The sequence below is a fragment of the Syngnathus scovelli genome, chromosome 11 (genome assembly GCF_024217435.2).
Source record: "Syngnathus scovelli strain Florida chromosome 11, RoL_Ssco_1.2, whole genome shotgun sequence".
In the NCBI taxonomy this organism is placed as follows: domain Eukaryota; kingdom Metazoa; phylum Chordata; class Actinopteri; order Syngnathiformes; family Syngnathidae; genus Syngnathus; species Syngnathus scovelli.
The window spans coordinates 5,313,596-5,337,607 of NC_090857.1; the positions used below are offsets into that span (position 1 = coordinate 5,313,596).

A 24,012-nucleotide genomic window follows, 5' to 3' on the forward strand; every position below is an offset into this window, starting at 1 on the left:
AAGCTTGTTTGAATGGTTTTCACGGAACAAGAAAATTCCCACTAGGCAAGACACAGTATAGTATACAGCTTGAAATATATTGGGCAACTCCCTGGCACATTTGCGACCTGCTGCAACACGCCTTTTGCGACAACAATAAATTGCCTGAAGGCTTCTATCTGAACAGCCATTACAGCAGTATGTTTGCTCTCTCTGTTTTGTAATTTTCCTGCCGTATGATCACACACTGAGCAGGACAAAGTATGCACAGAAATTTGCTTAGGTGGCTTATTTAATCAAATACTAGCCCACCTTGTGTGGGCTCTGCTTCTTCCCATAGTCCAAAAATATGTATAATAAACTTTTGGAATGTGAGCGGTTGTGTGTCAGTTCTGTGACTGACTTGTGATCTGTTCAGGGACTTTAGTAAATGGGAGGAAGGGTGGATTTGTCTTGACATATATATTTTTGAAGGCCTATTCCAATTCAACACAGTTGGGACCTACCCAAGATGACTAAAATGTAATATACTGTATTATGGAAAATTTCTGGAATGCCTGCATGCCCACATTGTGTGCAATTAAACAGATAAGTCCAACAGGTCTTTAGTGATTTGCATATTTTTGAAAATATGAAAAACCGTTGCCACCTCATCAAAGGATTCTGAGACTGTTAAGATAAGGTTCCAGAGCATTGCATGTTTTTTTGAATAGTCTTGCATGCCGACTTTAGAGTGCCTCATTGTAGGCTACAAGTGTGCGCACATAGTGGATATGCTCACAGTGTTTGACAGTCAACATTTCTAGCATGAGTATACTCTGATCCTTAGTACAACAGTAATACGGACATCACCCAAAGGATGCAGTGTTCTGATTTTAATAATGCTGAACATATATATATATATATATATTTGCAATAATGTTCAGTAACATTGCCCCCATTTGGGTCATAGTTGTTCAGCTCTTGATCCACTCTCAGAACCCATTAAGTCTTTGTTTCCTTGCATAACAACCTTTCCCTTCTGCCAAACTCTTACTCTCAGCCTTTCCCAGGTAGGGTGTGGCACAATTTATCTTCTGACAAACCCTAACTACCTGTTTTACAGGATTGGACACTCCTGTTCAGAGCCAGAGGCATGTAGGTTGGGAGGGACTGTAAAAGTGAGGAGAGGTTGTAGTGATGAGGATCCTCCCTCATCGGCCCAGCTCAGCCATAAAAGCCAGCCGACCTTTCCCTCAGACGACTCAGAGGGACTTAACTCTCCTTTGAAGCGTGCACATCTTCAGTTCTCCACTTTCACCCTTTGACCACCTCAACTACGCCAACATGATCACGGCCAGGAAGTCCTACTCAATTGCAGGAAGCAGTAGCGCCTCCAGGAGGTCCTTTGCAGGACCCGCAACTAGCAGCTACACCATCAAGAGATTCAGCCAAAATCTTGGTTCCGCTTCTGGTGGTTTTGGGGCTGGCGCTGGCTATGGTGTAGGCGTCCAAATGGGCTTTAGCAGCGGCTCAATGCTCGGTAGTGGTGGTTCTTATGGAGGAGCAATGATGGGCGCCAGCATCAACCAAGTCACAGTCAACCAGAGTCTGCTGACCCCCCTAAAACTGGATATTGACCCCAGCTTCCAGGCTGTTCGCACCCAGGAAAAGGATCAGATCAAGACCCTCAACAACCGTTTTGCTTCCTTCATTGACAAGGTTGGTTGTGATAAGCCCGTTCGTAGTATGCACAAATGATCTTTGTTTCAGACCGCAGCAACCAAAATGATGCTACGGATTTACCTGACTAAGCAGCAAAGAAGTGACGCTTATCTGTTTGGCGTTGTAGCGACCAATGAGTAGCTTGTACGATGGGCAGGATTAGAAAATAATCAGTCTATTCATTTTTAAGGATGATCTATGCTATTCTACTTGTTGTAAATTTGATCCCCAACCACAAATTGTACAGTAGTACCTTACTGTTTTGCTTGTCATTGAAAGTTAGAGTAGTAATCACAAAAAAATGGCAAGCAAAAAAATGAGAGCATGAATCAGATGATGCAACAGATGCTTTGTCTCCCTGGCTTATCTGCCACACCTAATCTTTTTTTTTTTTATATAGCTGGAGCGACTGTGGCCTTCATTAGCTAAACAAAGTATAAACGAGAACATCAAAGCCATACCAAATGAATCATAACGATTTTCAAAAGTCATAGATAGTGGTCATTATAGTTACGTTTGAAGGTGTGGCTATTCACTGATTAGATTGAAGAGAAGGGATTATAGACCACTGACAGTAACACGCAAAAATGTAACATCAAGTTAAACTAACACAATAAAAATTAAATGTACATTTGAACAATTTTCTGTGGTGCTGTGTTCCTGCAGGTTCGTTTCCTGGAGCAGCAGAACAAGATGCTCGAAACCAAGTGGAGCCTCCTGCAGGACCAGACCACCACCCGCTCCAACATCGACGCCATGTTTGAGGCCTACATCGCAAACCTGCGCAGGCAACTCGATGGGCTGGGCAACGAGAAGGTCAAGTTGGAGGGAGAACTGAAGAACATGCAGCTCCAGGTGGAAGACTTCAAGAGAAAGTGAGTAGATTAATCCGTTGTGGATATTTTAGTGAACAAATGAAGATGATTGATATTATGTCCTGTCTCCAAAGGTATGAAGAAGAAATCAACAAACGCACAGCGGCAGAGAATGAGTTTGTGGTCTTGAAGAAGGTGGGAACTAATCGACTAATTAACTAATGCACATTACTTGGAATACAATCTAATGCTTGATTTTTTTTTCCCAGGATGTTGATGCTGCCTACATGAACAAGGTGGAGCTGGAGGCCAAATGCGATGCTCTTCAGGATGAGATCAACTTCCTCAGAGCCATCTATGAGGCTGTAAGTGATATGAGGATGCAGTTTTTGCCATTGCTTGAACCTGGGCACTGTCTTGACTTTACAACGATTTGTGCTTCTGCAGGAGCTTCGGGAGCTGCAGTCCCAGATCAAGGACACCTCTGTCATTGTGAGTATGGACAACAGCCGCAACCTGGATATGGATGCCATTGTGGCCGAAGTGCGCGCTCAGTATGAGGAGATTGCCAACCGCAATAAGGCTGACGCGGAGGCCTGGTACAAACAGAAGGTAAGAGCAACGCTGACAATCCGTTCCGCTCCTTTCCCCTCTTTGCAACACAGGATACATTTTGTTGCATTTTCCACAACAGTTCTTGGAGATGCAGAACTCTGCTGGCCAGTACGGCGAAAACCTTCAATCAACCAAGGCTGAGATTGCTGAGCTGAACCGCATGATTGCCCGTCTTCAGAACGAGATTGAGAACGTCAAGGCACAGGTACAGAAGTTAAAATAGATCTTTATCGTCTATAGCTGTCAATGGCAGTGAATGACTTTGTTTGTGATAACCTCTGCGCAGAGGGCTTCCCTGGAGGCTCAGATTGCAGAGGCTGAGGAGCGCGGCGAGTTGGCAGTAAAGGATGCCAATCTCCGCATCAAGGACCTGGAGGAAGCCCTCCAGAAAGCCAAGCAGGACATGGCCCGCCAGGTGCGTGAATACCAGGAGCTGATGAACGTCAAGATGGCCCTGGACATTGAAATCGCCACCTACCGGAAACTGCTGGAAGGAGAGGAAAACAGGTAGGTCCTCAGTATTATTAAATTTGTCACTATTGTATCATCATTCATCTAATCCAAAATGTGCCACCACCCAGACTGCTCTCTGGACCATCTGCAGCAACCATCCATGTGCAACAGTCCTCAAGCGGTAAGTTATCAATCATCTATAATTGATCAGATGTATTTGCACTTGGGATTAACAAATGAATGCCATTGCTCTTTTCTAGGAATGTCCAGCAGCGGTGGATTTGGCTACGGTGGCAGCAGCGGCGGCAGCATGAGCTTTGGTGGCAGCATGAGTGGAGGATACAGTGGCACCATCACCAAGTCCACGGTGTCCACAAGCAGTTCCAGCAGGAGATACCAATAAGAAGGAGAGCAGTCCCTCTCTTTCTGAAAATCTCAAATTGACCCCAAGATCTGTTCAGTCATTTACAGTGCTATGCACATACCCCGATGAAGCAAACATACCAATTCAAAGAATTTGCACTTTGCCAAATTAGAACCATGAGTCACTGGGTCCATTGCAATAGTCATCATCATTTAAGAGTATCTGAAAGTAAATGTGGCCTTCAACGTGCGGCAGGTCAGTTGCAAAGCAAAATCTCATAATCCTGCACTGACTTTGGAAAAGAGAAGCAATGGAGGTAAGGGATGTTGAAACAATGGAAGGGAAACATTTGTATTTGTTCACACAATCTTGAACAACTGATGCTCTGAAAGAGACAAGAAGACCGCTCCAGTCCTTACGAGAAGTCTCCGATTTTTAGATTTGAGTGCCGACACCAGTAAAGAGAGCTGGAGGAATTTTACATGTTTACAAATATGATGCAGGATTTATTAAACGATTAGTGCCTCAATCTTTCTTGGGCAAATAATTCCTTATTTTTGTTGAGCATTCCCTTTCCTTTAATGCTTCAGTTATGTTGAAACCAGATTCATTTTGGGTAAGTCCTCTTAGCAACATGATTGATGACAATTGCAATACATAATATCACCAATAAATCTGAGCACCTCGTCTCCTTCCTGTCTGTCTGGTTTTTTGTTTGAGAAAATACTTTTGAGAAGGGCACTGTAACACTTCAACCCATAATTAGTTCTCGGGATGCGTCCAGACATGCTTTGGAGGAAGCCGAGCTATTTTCTCCATGTTTTATTGACAGGTTTGTCATGTTTACCTGAGGCTGAGCCTTGGCAGTTATTACTCATGGGTTTATGAATGAAAAAAAAAAAAAAGAAAAAGCTTGGCTTAAAATAACTCCTGTCGAGGCTTCTGCCAAATGCCAGAAATATTTAATCTTAACTGCCTAGATGATGACACATGACAAATGATGAAATATATTCGCCCGTTGTTAAACACGCTGTTTTACATGCGTCAGTCCAAATCATCGCACTTTCTCTTTTTATGAACATCCCACCGGGACAATAAATCAGCTCTGAAAACAAACATCATTTATTATGATTTATTTATTAGCTGATATTAGTCTGTATTCAAAACATGACTGCAATCACGGACACAAAGGAAAGGTTTTAAAAAACATCCAGAACTGTGACAAGAAAACTAACCTTGTACTTCCTGGTAGAAATGGCAATAAGGCCTTTTTTTTATATATTTTTTTAACATCTAATAATGTCAAACGCTGGTTGCTAGCATCTGTGCCGCTACCTACAAAGATTGACTTGAGAACTGAAGACTGCATGAACCTTGTGATCTCAACTAATAAACTACTCACAGGATCATCATTGCTGTCTCAATAATAGTGATGAGCGATAACTATGTGGCCACTCCTGCAGACATAACACGGAGCATATCTCCAGAGGAGAAGAACCTGATTCTCCAAAGCCTCAGCATCAAAAGTTGGTGGCCATTTTTAAACACTGTGAAGAAAAGCTCCGACAGGGGCTCGTTGTTTGTCTACACAGCGCTTGTGCAACAGCATTCAAGACAAGCTGGAGAACTTGTTTCCCTGCATAGATTAGTGGTGAGGAATTTAAGAATTTTCACTCGCTTATATAAGTGACAGAAGGCTGTTCTAGATGTTTGGGGATTGGTGGACAACTTGGCTTTTTTGAGTTCTTCCAGCTACATCCATTCTGGCAGCCTGGCATTATGAACATTATTTACTACAGAAAAATTAAATCTGATGAGAATTACGCTCCGGTATGAACTGGATTGTTGACTTGATGGTTGTGGTGTGTTGTCAAAGGGAAGGTTGCAGGACAAGGGTGTGGCAAGGCCATTCACTTTGCACTAACACTCTCACATTTCGACGCATTCCACACAGTGTGACACACCTTACAGTAATGTTGCACACACAACGACATTCTGAAGATTAGGTTATTTTTTTCTTCCAGTGGCAGGTTAGTCAGTGAGATAAAGAGCAATTTTTAATGTTGCATGTACCTTGTGCTGTCTTTTGGGGTAAAATGAACAGAATCACATGACAGGCTAACAACAGAGCATGGACAACATGAAGCCCGCAGCTACAATGCTGACATTGCGTTTTTCAAGTTGGCTTTCTTTTGGAGTCGTTTTGCCTCTCTGCCTCCTGGCTAAGGCGTGGTGTGTTTTATTAACGTGAGAAATATCTTCATTATTGAAAATGACCAAGTGGTACCCCATTAAATACTGTCACGGACATTCTCTGACCCTACCGGTGGTTCAATAATGGCTCATCAAGGCACTTTTAGATGACACAAATTGTTCCGCAGTGGCTGATTGATTTCTCAAATCCAGATTTGAAAAGTTTGAGATCAACGCTGGGGAATGCTGCAAACACTGAGTGGTAGAGGGGATGCATGTCACACTTCTAACTTGGCAAACTGAGATACCGCTCAGAATTTCACATAGCAATGGCAGGCTGACAGCATAAATCATAGGCACGTACAGTTTTTCAAGATGAATCTCTTTTGCACAAACATATAAGCAACCATTACAGCAACATGTGACGACGAAAGCCATACGTTGCATTCTGAGTATTTAAACGGCATGACATTTCACAGCCTTATGTCACGGGTTTGAAACAAATGAATGTTTTTTACTACCCACTAGGGCACTCCTTCAAAGTGGACTGGCTTGTCTGCCTGACTTTCGTCGGGAGTGGCCTGGCCTCTGCTCCCTCGCTGAGGCGGCTTGCAGTGCTTTAAAACTGCAAACTTGCAAATAACAAGCAATCATTGCATTCTATGATACAAATAAAATGTAAATTGTACTTTAGAAATGGACCAGATGGTAGATGAGACAAAGAAGAAGTGTGACCGCTCATTTCTTAAATCCAACTGTTCCAATATGATTGTTGTGACCTGTGAGAGGATTTTTTGTTTAAAGATGTTTCCACTATTCAAAAGTCATAAGCAGCCACCATGAACAGTATATATTAGAATATTTGCTTAAATGGGAGGAGTGGCCGTGTTTATTGAAGGAGCACATTTGACATGTTTTCAGGACTGGAAAGTCCTGTTGTTCAGAGTTGCAGGCATGTTGGGCGGGAGGGAGTCAGGTGAGCCAGTAAAAAGTGAAAAGACAGGTTGTAATGGGGAGTGTCTGCCTCCTCCCACATCAGCTCAGCTCGGGCATAAAAGCAAGCAGACTTTTTAGTCCGCCACTCAGAGGGACTCGACTCTCCTTTGAAGCCTGCACATCTTCAGTTCTCCGCCTTTCCCCCTTGACCACCTCAACTACCGCAACATGAATACGTACAGGAAGTCCTACTCGGTGTCAGGCTCCAGCGGCGGCTCCAGAAGGTCCTATGCAGGATCCCAAGGCGGCTACAGAACGAGCTACACTCTTAGTTCCAGTGGTGGTGGTTTAGGTGCTGGTGGTTTAAGTGCTGGTGGTTTTGGTGGTGGCAGTTATGGTGGAGGTGGATTTAGTTCCAGCTCCATGGGGGGCTCTGCCTCAATGCTTGGTGGTGTCTATGGCGGAGGCAACTACATGCATCCCAACATCACCCAAGTCACTGTCAACAAGACTCTGCTGGCCCCCATGATGCTGGATATTGACCCAAACATCCAGGCTGTCCGTACCCAGGAAAAGGAACAGATCAAGACCCTCAACAATCGCTTCGCTTCCTTCATTGATAAGGTTGGAAATATTTTTTTATTCTTTAACTTGATGACATATTTTTTAGTTAGATGTCAACATTGTTGTCGTGCTACAATTATTGTGCATCTGGTTGAAGCATTTGTCAGAAACTCCTTCACAGGTCAAAGTCTTGAGAAATGCTGCAACAGTGGGGTGTGGCTATTCACACAAGGGTGGGGGCGGGGAATTGATAGCCATGGTGGCAAAGGTTCAAGGATTATACAAAACCATGCACAAATATACAATTACAATACATTGGTCATTCAAATAAAAAGTTAAACCAGAATGCAACAGAAAGAACTTTGAATAGAAACACTAACTTGTATGTGTGGTGTCCTCCCAGGTGCGTTTCCTGGAGCAGCAGAACAAGATGCTGGAGACCAAGTGGAGCCTCCTGCAGGACCAGACCACCACCCGCTCCAACATCGACGCCATGTTTGAGGCTTACATCGCAAACCTGCGCAGGCAACTCGATGGGCTGGGCAACGAGAAAGTCAAGCTGGAGGGAGAACTGAAGAACATGCAGCTCCAGGTGGAAGACTTCAAAACAAAGTGAGTCTTGATAGAACTGGAACCATGTGGATTTCTGGATACCATTTTATGCTTAATTTTGGGTTGATGTTTGATGTTGATTGTTTTGCGTTCTAAAAGGTATGAAAATGAAATCAACAAGCGCACAGCGGCAGAGAATGAATTTGTCCTCTTGAAAAAGGTAAAATCAGATTGCATTTAAGTTTAAATATGTTCAGCGCTTTCTTAACACTCTTAATGATCTTTCCAGGATGTTGACGGTGCTTACATGAACAAGGTGGAGCTGGAGGCCAAATGCGATGCTCTTCAGGATGAGATCAACTTCCTCAGAGCCATCTATGAGGCTGTAAGTGATACATGGATGCAGTTTTTGCCATTGCTTGAACCGGGCCACTGTCTTGACTTTGCAACAATTTGTGCTTCTGCAGGAGCTTCGGGAACTGCAGTCCCAGATCAAGGACACCTCTGTCGTTGTGGAGATGGACAACAGCCGCAACCTGGATATGGATGCTATTGTGGCCGAAGTGCGCGCTCAGTATGAGGAGATTGCCAACCGCAACAAGGCTGATGCGGAGGCCTGGTACAAACAGAAGGTAAGAGGAACGCTGACAATCCGTTCCGCTCCTTTCCCCTCTTTGCAACACAGGATACATTTTGTTGCATTTTCCACAACAGTTCTTGGAGATGCAGAGCTCTGCTGGCCAGTACGGCGAAAACCTTCAATCAACCAAGGCTGAGATTGCTGAGCTGAACCGCATGATTGCCCGTCTTCAGAACGAGATTGAGAACGTCAAGGCACAGGTACAGAAGTTAAAATGGATCTTTATCGTCTATAGCCGTCAAAGGCAGTGAATGACTTTGCTTGTGATAACCTCTGCGCAGAGGGCTTCCCTGGAGGCTCAGATTGCAGAGGCTGAGGAGCGCGGCGAGTTGGCAGTGAAGGATGCCAGGCTTCGCATCAAGGACCTGGAGGATGCCCTCCAGAAAGCCAAGCAGGACATGGCCCGCCAGGTGCGTGAATACCAGGAGCTGATGAACGTCAAGATGGCCCTGGACATTGAAATCGCCACCTACAGGAAACTTCTGGAAGGAGAGGAAAACAGGTAAGGTCAACATTAAATAAGCTCAAGTATTTTCATAGTATCATAAGCCAGAATCGTGCAATTATTAATCCAATCAAATGTGCTGTTATTAGAATTGCCGCTGGACCCTCCAGTGCAACAATTCATGTGACTTCAGGCAGTGGTAAGCTTTCCCTCTTCTACAATGTTTAGTCTTACAACTCACAAACAGACATTAATACAATGTTTCTTTTCTAGCCGGATACACCAGCACTGGCTTCTCTGGTGGAATTGGTTATGGCGGCAGCATGTCCGGTGGTTTTGGTGGAAGCAGCATGTCCGGAGGTTTCGGTGGAAGCAGCATGACCGGAGGCTACGGTGCTACTGTCACAAAGTCCACTGTGTCCTCGTCCAGCGCCAGAAGATACAACTAAGAAAGAGAGCAGTCCCTCTTGCCGTCACCGTGCTATCCAATATCAGTCGTTCGTCATCGGAACCACTTCTTCTCACGAGGGTCACGGGCTTGCTATCCCAGCAATCTTCAGGTGGTAGGCGGGGTACACCGTGAACTGATCACCAGCTAATCGCAATATCCAATACCAACAAACAACAAAAATGTTCCACTCATCAGTTGTGCCTCGAAATCAATGAATCTATTTGTACAATGCCATTCATCATTACTGAAGACAATTTGGGAATGCCCTCGTTGAAATACCATGATGAGTGCTGAAATTATAATAAAGACATCTGAACACACGGTTTAATCCTATACTACGTCTCCTGTTTGTGTATTGCTGGAAAAATGTCACAAGTTCTGCAATTATATTAATTGTCTTAATCGTTCTTGCAAACAAGCGCTCTCTGTGACAGCCGTGCCAGAATTTTGATATGATAACTTTATAAGCTAAATTCATGCTAACAAGAGGCTATTTTGGATAAGTGGAGAACAGCTGGGTGGGCCTGATAAGACTCACCTTTGTGACCTTTGTTGGCTTATGGGCCTCCTATTGGCTGCTGTTGACAAAATACTGATGGTTGATTAATGGCAAAATGCTCAATTGTCAAAGTAATGCCGCGATATTATTTTGCGGACTGGCTGCGGCGGAAGAAATTCCAATAACCGAGCACCTGATGAAATAGGTGTGTCATGATGATGGATTTCTTCTGTTACAAGGTTAAGGTGTTGATTATCACAAATGGTGCTGCCGTGTTTTCCTCTCTCACTTGACATCAGCAAGCCTGGTTTAAATGAGATGAATGAGTTGCGATCCTATCATGAAATAAATATCTTCAAACTGAAGAATGGGTAATTGTTCAGCGTTTGCCCTCTTCGCTGCAGAGCGAGCTCCTCGCGTTTGCGACATTCAACAACTCAACCAGGCGTGGCTTTCCATTTCACCGACAGATTTTTTTGTCAGTTGTGGTCTGCTGAATTTTCTGCTGCGCTAACAAATTGCTTGTGTAGCTTTTTTGAACAAAGAGCCAACATGGAAGCGTGACAGCTTGACATATTCAGATTTTATGTTTCACCGTGTTACTATCGTTGCTGAGCAAATTAACACATCTTTTGTCATTTATTTTTCAGATTGGGATTTTTTCTCCTCCTCGGTATACAGTGTTTAACGCAGATTGCTAAATACAGTTTGCTAGACCTTCCAAAACAAAGATCTGTTTACACCTTGACTTGAATTATGACATTCTAAGTTGAAGACATAAATCAACGCAGGTTTCTAAGCACCAATTATTTTGTCTTGCTCAGCAAATGAAGGAAATATTTGAAATAGCTAAAGGTTCACTTGTTTTTATGTGACTTTGCCTCTCCCTATGCATAACTACTTTTGTCAGCGTCTGTCACTGTTCTGACAAGTCACAATAGGAAACCAGTTTGTCTCGTTTACAAAATTTAACCTGCGTCCACGTCACCTCATTCGCTGCGTGTTACAACTTCATCGTATAATAACAGTAATGTCTAACGTAACTACAAAACCATGCGCTTCCTTTAGAGGGATTACATTAAATCCGTAGATAGAGCAAAAAAGGAGTAGTGAAAAATAAACCGCGTCGTGCTGCTCAAGTTCTGTGAGACTTGCAGGATGTCGGCTCATCTCTGCTAAGGCAAGTGGTTTGGATTAAGGGTCAAAATGAAAAATCTTGAAAGAAAACTGCCACTGTGCTGTCACAGCAAGTTCAATGATTTGCTATACCACCTTCTGGTGAAACCGTGCTGGTTTTATCAATCGATATTGAAAACTGCTGGAGGGGAAAACGATAGTGTGTCACAGAGTGACAGCTGTGGATAGGCCAGTAAAGAGGCACTGACAGGATGATGAGTTAAGGGCATGCATCAGCGAGCGATATGATCAAGCCTAGATATGGGGGGATATTTATTAGATGAGGCAAAACATAACATTATTACTGTGATTTTTACACTATTATTCTTCATGGACAAAAGTGTTGCCAGTGTAGGGCAACTGCAGTAACTAAAAATGGAAGATGGGTTTTGCTTCGTATAATAAATTGGAGGCATTTAACGGAAAAACAAAATATTTCATGACTTTCTTTCTATGTTGATTGTGGATTGTGTTTAGCCAAAATCTTTCACTTAGCCACGTCATTTCTTTTAAGTTTAATGGCATGTGACTAAGTTTTATTCATTTGTGTTGTAGCACCCCCTGATGTTCATGAAGGGAAGTCATGGACGTTTGACAGTTCTCAAGTCAGTGATCTCATATTAGTGATGGTCTCATCTGGAGGAAGTCACGACCCCCATCAGTGACACTGTTAAATGCTGGATGGTCGGTCATACTCGCCGCTTGATGAAGCTGGACATGTGATGGACCGGCAGAGGAAGGGGAAGGGAAGAGATAGCGTAAAAGATCTTATCACCAAAATCACAATGATATCATTGGAGTTTTTGGCACGTCACTCATGGAAAATGGAGGTGTGCATTTGGAGTAAAAAGTCAGAAATAGTCACAAAAGTGATCAGCAAAGTTTTATGCTTTTACAGATGCATACACTTGAATTTCAGGCCACGAATTTGTAAGTTGGAAGGTATTAACTCTCCTTAAAGCCCTGGAGAGGATTGCATGTCTCTTTTTTTTATCTCTCATGTGCAGATTAGAGGATGGTTTGCAAGGAAAACACTTTTAGCCCTTCTGGGTGAACAGCAGGTGACTGTTTGGTGTTACCAATTCTGCTATGATGACAAAACTAGCGTGGAAAAGTTGTCAATAAAGAGAGTTCTTAATGCAAAAGAGGATTTTTAACATCGGTTGTCGGCAGAAATGAGACTGACATCATTTTGAAGGGCACCGGTGTTATCGGATAGCTTTAGATGATTTATCTGCATGCAGCATCAGCAGCAGAGCACACCTGGGAAGGAAGCAAGAGGTCGGCACTCGCGTGGAGGACGTGGGGTCACGTTCTGTCGTTCAAAAATATTTGATATTAGTTTTGTCACGGTTGCAGATTATTGTAGTGGTGGCAAAAAAAAAAAAAACAATGCGAGGAAAATGACTTGCGTAGACAATGACAGATAATGAACACACAACTACAGAAATAAATCGGACACTTAAATCCAAACTGACAAACACCCGGACGAGTCATGAGTGGCTCAGGGATCGGATTGACAAGCATGGGTGGACAAAATATGGGTTCGGATTAGCTCTTTCTTTCTCATTAATTTCTCTCATTCTAATTCAGGCCTGCTGAAAATTCATTCATTCATGCTCATTTTGTTATGTCAACAAGAGCAATGAAGCTCAAGGTTGCTACTGGCCACATTACAACATCGTAGCTTGGATGATATTTTTTTTTTACTGACTGTGACACCATAGACTTCCACAGCATTCCTGTTAAGCTTGAGAGGATCTTGCAGCCCAACGAGGAAAGACTCGTCTTGTCCGTGCAATGGATTAGCCGCAGTGACAGGTCATTAAATACCTGGGAGCGTCGGCTAATCAGAATGTCAGCAGAGCCGCATGCCTTGGGAAATTATCGCCTCAGTTTTAACGTTCAAAGCTCATCTGTACTAATAGTATTGCCACCGCACTGGCATTTTTATGGCCACCTACAGCCTATTGCAAATGCAAACACTAAGACGTTACAGACATAATTCAGGGCTTGTAGGAATCTTACATCAAAGTGGTGTAAATTCCGCACACCATGACAGGAAATGCAAATCTTTAAAAGTCCAAATGTGTTTACTTTAGCATGTAAGACTTATAGCGCCAAGACTTGTGGCATCATTACCTCCACCGGCGAGGTTATGTTCTAAACTGCCCTCGTTTGTCTTTCTGTCTGCCCCGGTGACAGATTAAGTGAAAAGGAATCCTAAGAGATCAAGAGCCCAAAAACCAAAATCTTTGTGAACAAGCTTTCTGTTTGCACTTCTTTCTTTAAACAAGAACATTGTAGTTTATATTTGGAAAGTAGCATCGATATAAATTTGAACTAGCCAATGTAATTTATTAGTTAACATGAATTAATTCACATTCATTCATTATCAGAACCGCTTTATCTTCAAGAGGACCCTGTCCCAGCTCTACTAAAACAATGCTATTGTCAACGGCAACTGAATTCTTCCTGACTTTGTATTGCTCTAAGCTATATGTTATTTTCCTTTGCTGTATAAAGGTAACTCATCCATGAAGCCCTCAGCAGTCCGTTGCTTTCATCCTAGAGGGACGAACGCTAGAACCCGTAATAAGCAATTAGGGAGCCACACAAATGCCAACTGTCATGCTCCTGTCTGGGCCTGAGGTTAGATGTGAAGATGCCCTGGCTTACTTTCTGCCAGTCTCACAACCAGCAACGTTTTTCAATTAAAATCTGAGAAGACCACTGCAGAATAACCACAAGGCAGTTCCTTCAGTGTGGTCCGATAATGTATGCATCAATTATTACTGGTACCGTATTTTCCGCACTATAAGGCACACCTAAAAACCTCCAATTTTCTCAAAAGCCGACGGCGCCTTAAAATCAGGTGCGCCTTATATATGGACCAATATTGAGCCACTACAGCAGGCGTGTTCAAAGTCCGACCCGCAGGCCAAATGTATACATCTTATATATGGACAAACTTTTAAAATGGGCCATTCATTGAAGGTGTGCCTTATAGTGCGGAAAATACGGTATATATTTTTTATTTAACCAGCTATAATACCAGTTTACCAGCTTACTAGTTTGCCAGCATTTCATAATTTAAAAAAAAGCTGTATTTAATCACCTATATTCCTTTCTTGATTTTGCAATTGTAACATCAGAGCACACTGCAGCAGAACAATTATTCCTATTTGCCAGTCAGTGGTATTTCATGCATCCTTCACACAGCCACTCATGGAAACGGAACACTTAAGAAAAAATAGTCAGGTAAAAAAAGATGCTTATTCAAATTTCCATTTATAAATCACTCTGTTTTGTCTTACAACCGCGTCTCCGCACAAGTGGCACATGAGTCAAGTTCTACTCGACACATTTGAATTGGGCACCGTTTCATCAAATATGAAGCACAATACATTCATCAGCACGCAAGCTGCTCCATCTTTATTCATGGCATGTTTCTGTCGAGCCGCATTAGCCTCGGGAGGAAGGTAGCCTGCAGAGAGATGCTCAATGTGGCGCAGCTGCCGCTGCCGGCACGCTTCTCCACATCGCTCACAATTGTGCCCTGGAATGAACAGTGAAGATTTACCGAAGCGCAAAAAACATAGGCAGTGAACCAGGAAATGATGGCGCGTTTTTTGCCATCATATAATTCTTCCTAAATGGTCAGCGAGATGACAGTGACAGAGGAGAGCGGCTGGCCAACCATCTGTCTCACCACAAAGTGATGAATCCTGTGGGCTGTGAAAACACTTTAGGCCTAGCGTTGAGGTCCCGTGTTCATAAATGCTCTCGGGTGGCTAAATGACATTTCATCAGGTAAAAACGATTGATGCCTTTAACAGTTTCCAGTCTGCTGCTTTTGTGCGGTGTAAACGAGGGACAGTTTATTTCGTTCTCCAACTTTAGTGTTGCTCAACAGGACTTGACACCCTGTAGTATTTCAGGCGCTGAATCGACAATAGTATTGAGACACCTCGCCTTTAGGTTAGGGTTAGCAATACCATTGCTCTATTCAAGCGTTTGCTCATTATCGGTACATTTAATTTTGTTTCAGGTTATGGTATCCCACATCTCATTTTTCATATATCTCGTCATACTGTTGGGTTATCATCTCCACCTGTTCTATTCAGGCCCGTTTCTTATATCGACCAATCGTTCATCTTGACCGCTCGTCAATTTCTTTGCGTTTACCTGCTTTTCTGAAGTCTGAAGCTTTATGGGTCGCATTGTCAGGAATGACTGGAGCCAGGGCGACCAAATGCAGCTTGGACCAGGGTTTATTGGGAGGAAAGGTAGTTGGAAGGGAGGATGAGGGGACAAACCAACAAAACCGGCAAACTAACATAACTTCGTAACAAAACCAACAACAGGACTGACCGACACAGACGTGAGACAAAAAGACATCAACAATCCGACGGGAGTGACACGTAGACAGGACTTAAATACAAGACAGGTAACGAGAGGGAGGTGACTGTGATTAGTACATTGATTGTGAGTTGACACAGGAAGGGAGGGGCGAGTACACAGACGGACAGAAACCATAACAACCTACATATCATAAATCAACCGGGGATGAGTCGTGACACGCATAGCATTTGTCATCATGTTCCCATGTTTAGTTTCCTGTCTTGTCTTACTTAACTCAGTTTCTACAGCACTTAAAGAACCGCAGCTGTAAAAAGCTGCCCTCCGTAAAACATAATAATACGGACAGTTATATGAATAGCAATAAATCTGACATTTTAACAGTGAAAAGCTGCCATTGTGTTGTTCTGTGGCTCATGTCAAATCAAATATTACTCCCAAGTGTTGAGTTTGACTTCAGGCAAAATGCAAGACTTCATTTTCAAATAAGCAAAGTGACACAATGCAAAAGTGAAAGAGCTAGCCTTTAGGCATATTCATGTTCTCTTCTTGTGTCCAAATTTGCTTCTTTTCAAGCATTAATTTTCCCCTTCGGCTCACCGGGTGCCAGCAGCTGAGCAGAGAGAAAAAGGCAAATGGACCTGAAACCGAATATTTTGTTCCCCCCCATGGACTCGAGGATTTAAGTGTTTTTTTTTTTTAGTGCTAATTTTGTATCTCAGTACAGGGTGCAGTCTTGGGACTTTTATGTCTCAAATGAACCTCGAGCAAATCCTTTTCTGGTGGTGACTTCATAAGAATGTTGCAGGTGCTTGCATCTAATTACTGTTTGCATCTAATCAGTATGAGAAAACAAACTGATTAATGGCCACATGTTCATGAGTCTCGGGCAATCTCCTACATGTACTACCTATATTTATTATTAAATATTGTGCCAATTGCTCTACTTTGATTTGTTCACCTCAATTAGTGAGATAAATAATACCTGTACCTCAAATTTTGTTTGTTAATATGACTGATCTATGATAAATGTAATTTAATTATTCTTATAAATTTTTGTTCATGGATTTATTAGTCAATAAACAATTTAAGATAAAGTGAAATTATACTTTGATAATTGCCCAAATCAACCATTTGCAAGCGTCGGTTTGAGATCCCTCCGCGTAATTGACTTTCATTGTAGCCGCTTCACCGTTGCTCTTTTGCGTCTCCTTCCGCTTGCTGCCTCGTCACGTCCATGGGCTGAGCAGCAGAATAGTGCATAACTGTTCAGTTCTATGTCCGTGACGGCTGCAGCGCTGCGGAGCTCCTTCACCGATGATCACCACCTGATGTGACATTTCCTTCTCACTCGTCGACACATTTGGAAGCAATGAAAGGCATAGTGGGGCTTTTGCACTACGTGGGACTTTATGTGCAATTTAATGCAGCGCTCTATGGAGAACAAAATGAACTGGATAATCATTTATCTGGAAATGGTGAGTTTGAATTCTTTGCATGTAAAATATGCACTGTTGGTTGGGAGTGAGATTGTTTGATTGTGGTGTTATTCATTTCTTTAGGATTTTATTCTAAATTCTAAATTTATTGGATGATATTTAGTCACTGGATAATAGAAATAGTCCAGTGTTTCAACTTTGGTCTCAGGGCCATATAAAAGTCCAAATGCATAGAGAAAAACTGCAAAAAAGGATTTTTTTTTTTTTAATGAAAAATCATTCATCATTCTTTAGTTTGGCCCTTTATTAAAACCGAAATGATTGACAGATAAAAGTTCCCCAATTTAACCTGATGGTAGAGAAACGAACAGTATTCTATGCATTTTAATCTCAAAAGCTTTAAGCAACCAGAGAAGTGAAATTCATTGAATTTCCGAGCATCTTTTGACCTTTAAGGTATGAAAGCAGTTCTTCAATGTCGCCTTAATCACCCCCACACACAAGATGATGATGTCATGGAGTGAACTGCATGATTCACTCCAATCATACTGATGAGGCAGAATCAGGTACTAATTTGAAACGGGTAGCAGCAGAATGTTTTTATTGAATGGTAATTAGTTGAAAAAAATAAAATATGTTGTTTAAAAACTGAACTTTAAAATGAAATTGGGCTGCTTGAACATGTTTTTTATTTTACATTTAGTAACCAATGCTTCACAGTACATGTTGCTGAGCCTTTTTAATTAATCACTTTGACTTCACTTCTAATGGTAACTCAGTCATTATTAATGAGTGCCCAAAGCAGCATCTCTAAATGGATTAACCGTGGTGAGCAAGTTAGAAAATCAATTAGCCAAATTTCTCCCATTGGGAGTTAATTCTAATTGGCTATAATTGTTGAGTTCTCACTCATGTGGGGTTTCAAACAGGCCATGAAATGAGAGTGGCAGCGGGGGTGTGTGTGTGTGTGGGGGGGTTATGATCACAAGCTGCCACCAGGATGAAAAAAAAAAGTAAAACTATGATCTCCAAAAATCATTTCATAGGTTTCGTCAATGAATCACCAAAGCAGTGGAGCTTTCATGCAGAGCCTAAAAGCGCTGCTCTCTGGAGTGCTTGTTAGACGCAAGCCAGACCCATTTGTTTCAGATAAATGCATCCATCTGAGGACCGTTAAGCTCCCGCAGCCCAGTTTCCACTTGAGCTCAAGTAGAAATCAAATTGCCTCCCAACACGAAACACTTATTGGTCCTGTGTGAAGATTAATCAGCGGGATGAGTTGGTGAGTATCGGCGGGAGGCTGCACAAAGAACCTTCTGGTTGTTTGCTCAAACGATAGTACCAGATCTCACACTCAGTTTGTTGTCTGTCCTTGCTCTCGGGGTGGAGGTAAGTTGGTAGCATTCCTCCCGTTATCCCTGGTGAGCGCATCACTACCGCTCCCTTCGTGCCTGTAATGATCTGTCAGGCCTCAGCATGGTGTCATCTTAATTAGGATGACACTTTGCGTTGCTGTCTCACTTAATAGTGCTTGGACTGTGCTCAAACAGATTAATTGGTAGATTTGCATTTGTGAAACAATATCTGACAATATTAAATAAATATAAACGTAATTTAAGAAAATTCACATTTGGTAACATACTAGGTAAAATGGACGCAATGTACAAAAAAAATACTATATATATATATATATATATATATATATATATATATATATATATATATATATACAGTACATGAACTATCCAGACGTACTTGGCTCCATCTCATTTAAAATGCATCAGTTCAGGTAGAGATGAGAGCGGGTCAGTCGGCGCCGCACTCAATTGTACTTCAATTCGCATCTTTTGATGGCCGTGCACAATCTCCGACAGAGCGTGACGTTTGTATTCATCTCCCGTGAGTTCGGCCCGGGTGCGAGTTGTCAACAAGGCATGTTAATACATGTTCTCACACACACCGGGAGGAAATGGAAATAGCCCCTCGTTTGTTACGTCCCCGAGGATATGAAGAATTCATGCTGCGGGTTCGGATGATCTGCAGCAACAGGCAGACAGCTGCTCTCTACTCTTAGTTCATGATTTTTACCGTCCACCTTGAATGGAGGCTGAAGGGCTCACAGCATCCACTTATTTCCCCGAGGAGCTGGCTGTCTGTTTGTCCCGCTGCTGAATCTGAACCTAATGCAACATTATTGACTTTCTGGCAAATTCCCACATGACTTATTTTTGTTTATCAGTATGTAATGTTGTGTATTCACCCCTCTCGCTATTTGGAGCTGTGAGCAATCTTAGTACTTCTGTCATTTCAAGCCAGCGTGATAAAATGTTTTCATAAGTGTATTTGAATCAGCAGAGACGTGAAGTAGCAGCGCTGTATACATTAAGAAATGGATTTTTATTCGCTTTGGATGAAAATAATCAAAGGGCTTTTGATTATTCATTCACTAAATAAATAAGCTTTATTTGCACGAGTACAATTTTTACACAAGCTTCATTCAACTGTTGACTATTAAAGCCATTAGGGAAATAACACCTCCCAGGGCAAATCTGTTCACGGCTTATTTACACTCACCTTGGCGGAAGTTAGTTTTTGTTCATGTCCTGATCTTTGGGTACTCATTTTTTCCCCCCATTCAATTCTTCTCCTCTGTGCCACGCAGGCATGACGGAAACTGTGCCATTAAGTTAATCCTTACGTTAGTAGCTGGTTCTGTGAGGAGGCACCTCTGCTCATGGCAAAACGTTGCCATTAAGATGCATTTGTGCAATCATTCCTGCAAGCAGAACTTGCTTTCAGATAATTTCTTAAGGCAGAGCAAGGTCCTCAAGAGGCAAATGCACAAGAAACGGACTCAGAGACTGCTTTGCACTGCTGTTATTTTAACCTGCCCTTATTATAAAATCTAATATAGCAGTTTGTGTCCTCCAAAATTTCACAACTCATCCGATTTTTCAATGCGGCTTTAAGTGAAAGAAAAAAAGGGGTTAGTTGGAGTCAAAAACATCTCTGAGTTGGCAACACAGAGTAACCCTTGATTATGCACTGTTGCTCCATCCTTGGTTGTCATGGCAACGAAAGCTCTATTATGCATTTGAGTGAGACTGAACCAAACAATTTCAACTTGAGTGTGACAAAGGTTTGCTGCAATTGTGTTTTTTGTGTCTGTCTGGTGCATCTTTGAAAATGGTGTGGGGAAAAAAAAAAAGATTACACACAAAACACACACTTCTTGTCCATGCTAATACATCCTCTTTAATTAAGTCATCTTGAAAAAGCTCCATGGGCCAAGAAGAATAATCATTGCTTTGACCCCCACTCTGCCACTCACTCTTGATTTATCCAACTAATTTTCCTTCTGACCTGAAGAGAAAAAATATTTGATTTGGACTTATCCCTCTTGGGCTTGAGTCACATGTGTGTGTGTGTGTGTGTATTTTTCTGTTTACATTTATAGGTTCTATTCCTCTCCCTCTTTCATTTTTAATGAGTCTTCTGTGGCCAGGAAGCAGCCTCTTTTCGAGTCCTCGTGGTCTCTTCGCTCTTTCGGAGTTCAATATGCAGTGAAAAATGCCACCGAGGATCCCTTTAAAAATGCATGTTGTGGACGTGCATCATGAAACAATCATTCCTCGCCTTTGCTGGAAGAGCCAAGTAAAATATATGCTCAAGAAGGTCAGTTCAGCAAGCCTCCGGCAGCTGGCTCAGTTCATTATTTGGATTTACATACTGGACTGTTTCATTTGAATTACTGCGTGTTGTTCCTTTGGTTTTGGTGCGGGGATCTTAAAGTCCGAAACAGTTGATGATGATATTTGTCACAAATGTCAGAGTGGTAGCAAGATTTGAAGCTGCAGTGTTCATCATGCACCGATATATATTCTTCCTCAGTGCAAGATTTCGTGATGGTGGTAAGCGAGGGAAGACGGACACAGAGCCGATTTGATGATTAGATTGCGATGAGCATCGACCCGGTGGAGACCTAATCGGATTGCGATCGGCGTGTTGTTGTCTGTGGACTGATTGATTCTGTGTGGCACGGAAGGTGTGCGCCAAATGTACCTGCCACGAGGGGTGAAACAGTTCAGGGACATCGAGGAGAGTTTCTCTGATTTAAATGACACAGCTAGAGGCAGTTAGGAGACAGTCAAAGATGGCTAAAAAATAAGCACTGGAAGCTTCAAGGAAAAAAAAAAAAGAACTGCTTCAGACGTCATGCCCACATATACACACATTTTTGTGCAGGACTTAACTTTGCTTAACTCTTTGAGTCACATCGACATCGGTTCACCTCTACCGCCTCGCTTCTCTTGACAAATGAGACCACTGGCAGGCCGTGAGTTGAAAATGCATCAAGGACGCGACTCTAAAAGGTCAGGTAGTTCAAATGATACAGAATTCCTTGTCAAGGCTTTCCCCATTCTCTGACTTGATTTGAAGTACGGAGATTCTTTGCAGTTCATATCACGAGCGTTAGAACTTTTGTACCGAAAAGGAACAGACAATATTTAAAGCAGTTGATAATGCCACCAGCTATTTAGTAAGAAGACATGCTGCAGCTCATCGATAAAGCTGCCCTTCATATAGTTTCTGAAGGTGACATTTCTCTCAGGCTGGTATCCGTAAAGACATAAAGAAATTACAAGTCAATCTTTCAATGGCTCTCTCCCAGCTTTATTCACAGAGGTGCCCCACGACATCACGACACAGAGTGGCGAGGATGTAGAGATGGCGTGTTCCTTCCGCGGCGCAGGTTCTCCTTCTTCTCTGGAGATCCAGTGGTGGTACACCAAGGAGCACAGACACGGACCCAAGAAGCATGCACATATCACAAATGATGTAAGCAGCAAGGCACTTTTCCTTTGTTACTAATTGCAAAAGAGATTTTTGGGCGTATTTGTTTTTCATGCAAGTCTCCACTGTTTTGTTAATGGATGCTCTCAAGGATGAACAAGATTTATATGGACCATGTAATGTGTGTATGTTTTTCTTTGAGGGCCAATAGATGATGGATGTTTCCAATTTTAACACTAATGACGGTACGGACGTTGCTATATTTTGTAGGACTGTAAGAATGAATTAAAAGAACAAGAGGGGCATCAATAATCAAAAGAGGACCTCATGGGTTCACTTTGCCAAGCATTAGGTTTGCTCAGTCTGCAGTTTTGGAGAGATTAGTTGACTTATGGATGCAGAATTGGTCACTGTACCAAGATATTATCGACCATAAATCCCGCGGAACAGAAATGAGTGGATAATTACTAATTGACTCCAGCCAGCACTGGAGGAACAGGTTGACTCCCGCCCCGAATGGGGCCACTTACACTCTCCTGCGGAGCCTGCAGACACCGTAATTGGCACTGAAAAATAAATAGATTTTGAAAACGTCTACGCCATGCATAATTCATACCAATGCCCAAAAGAAATGCATCTGTGCAAGTGCGCATGCATATTTTGCAGAACTCGGAGATGGGTGGCTCTTGAGGAAAACCTTGTGAAATATAGGCAAATATATGAGATGAGGAAAAATCATACATAAAGATCAGATTGCATAAAAAATAGCAATTTAAGGAGAAAAACAACATGAAGAATAGTGATAAGGGAGTCAGGCTAATTTTTTTTTGAGTCTAGCCAAAAGATTGGCTCGATTGACTCCCAAACAGCTCTTTGAGTTTTATGGGATGACAAAAAATGTCAAATTATACATACAAATGTTATCTAATCAGTTCATTGCAGACTCTGCCTTTGTATCGTCAATAAAGTTGAAATATTTCTGACATTTTCTGACATTTTATATTTCTGTGCAGGTTGTTCCTCTGGAGGAGACGTTGAAAGACGCCACTAAAATTAGCGTAAGTACAAAGACATGTTTCCGCTTTTCAGTTGAGCTCCACACTGAAGGACGAGACTCCTCCAGTTTGCATCATTTGCCTTCACTCATCAGTAAAAACAAGTCCGCGTGCCTCTTAGGTGGTGAAAGTAGCCGGCAGCAACATTTCACACAAGCTACGCCTGTCCAGCGTCAAGCCGTCGGACGAGGGCACCTACGAGTGTCGCGTCATTGACTTCAGCGGCTCTGTGGCGCAGCGCCATCACGTTCGGGCCTACCTCCACGTGGAGCCTCGCCAGAGCTCCGACGTCCACGGATCGCGCCGTCGCTCGGACCAGCGGGGCAGCCAGCACAGGAGAGAGAAAGACGAAAAGGAGATGGGGTCACAACACGACTGACTGACGGCAAAGTCTGTTTCTTAGCGTGCATGTTCGTGACTAAGAAGGTGATCACTCTCATCATCCGCATTTTTATTGTTGCCGCCTTCCATATTTTTGCTTTGTTTTAAATATGAAATGGATGTACTTTTTATGAGTCGAACCTCTGCAGCTGTTATTTTTTTTGTAAACAGGTAATCATTACTAGCACTGATTTTTTTTTATGTGTTGCTAATCTCCATTTGCAGGAATGTACAATTAATTCCCAATTGAAAGGAAACAACCATCTGTTTTCCCTGCCTCATTCGATTTGTGGCTGGACTGGAACTTTAATGAACTTGGCATGTTTTTGTAATGTTGGAGGAAGTTGACGTTAAGGAGGATAAGCGATAAACTTTGAACGGGCAAATGTAAGTAAAATATTTATTATCACGACTAATAGTGGCTTCAAGACCTTTTGAAAAATGTTTAGAGTTTTTGTTTAGAATGTTTTTAGTTTTAAATGTATGCCTTCAACAACAATACTGGCTGTCTTGTAATTGCCATTCTCATTTCGTATCATTTTATCCACTACGATCCAGTAAAACAGTTTGTGTACCTTCATGCCTACTAACATAT

General features: G+C 42.3%; 3 protein-coding genes and 1 long non-coding RNA gene across 4 annotated transcripts; 3 read left to right on the plus strand and 1 right to left on the minus strand.

Annotated features, from left to right (window-relative positions):
- The first annotated feature begins 1,200 nt into the window (after positions 1–1,200).
- LOC125976846 (keratin, type II cytoskeletal 8) lies at positions 1,201–4,619 on the plus strand. Its single transcript, XM_049732791.2, has 9 exons — positions 1,201–1,680; positions 2,350–2,558; positions 2,633–2,693; positions 2,768–2,863; positions 2,946–3,110; positions 3,193–3,318; positions 3,400–3,620; positions 3,695–3,747; positions 3,827–4,619. The coding sequence occupies exons 1-9, from the start codon at positions 1,306–1,308 to the stop codon at positions 3,967–3,969; spliced, it is 1,449 nt and encodes a 482-aa protein (XP_049588748.1). The 5' UTR covers positions 1,201–1,305; the 3' UTR covers positions 3,970–4,619.
- Positions 4,620–7,184: 2,565 nt separating this feature from the next.
- On the plus strand, positions 7,185–10,044 carry LOC125976845 (keratin, type II cytoskeletal 8). Its single transcript, XM_049732789.2, has 9 exons — positions 7,185–7,683; positions 8,027–8,235; positions 8,335–8,395; positions 8,465–8,560; positions 8,643–8,807; positions 8,890–9,015; positions 9,097–9,317; positions 9,410–9,459; positions 9,534–10,044. Exons 1-9 carry the CDS (start codon positions 7,288–7,290, stop codon positions 9,707–9,709), a joined length of 1,500 nt encoding a protein of 499 aa, XP_049588746.1. The 5' UTR covers positions 7,185–7,287; the 3' UTR covers positions 9,710–10,044.
- Positions 10,045–14,658: 4,614 nt separating this feature from the next.
- On the minus strand, positions 14,659–15,821 carry LOC125977031 (uncharacterized). Its single transcript, XR_007484545.1, has 2 exons — positions 15,575–15,821; positions 14,659–14,945 (listed from the first exon to the last, which is right to left on the minus strand). It is a non-coding gene; the product is annotated as an uncharacterized lncRNA (long non-coding RNA).
- Positions 15,822–16,992: 1,171 nt separating this feature from the next.
- Positions 16,993–24,007, plus strand: LOC125976970 (V-set and transmembrane domain-containing protein 2-like protein). Its single transcript, XM_049733020.2, has 5 exons — positions 16,993–17,226; positions 21,860–22,026; positions 22,995–23,039; positions 23,158–23,462; positions 23,643–24,007. The coding sequence occupies exons 1-4, from the start codon at positions 17,121–17,123 to the stop codon at positions 23,413–23,415; spliced, it is 576 nt and encodes a 191-aa protein (XP_049588977.1). The 5' UTR covers positions 16,993–17,120; the 3' UTR covers positions 23,416–23,462; positions 23,643–24,007.
- Positions 24,008–24,012: the final 5 nt, after the last annotated feature.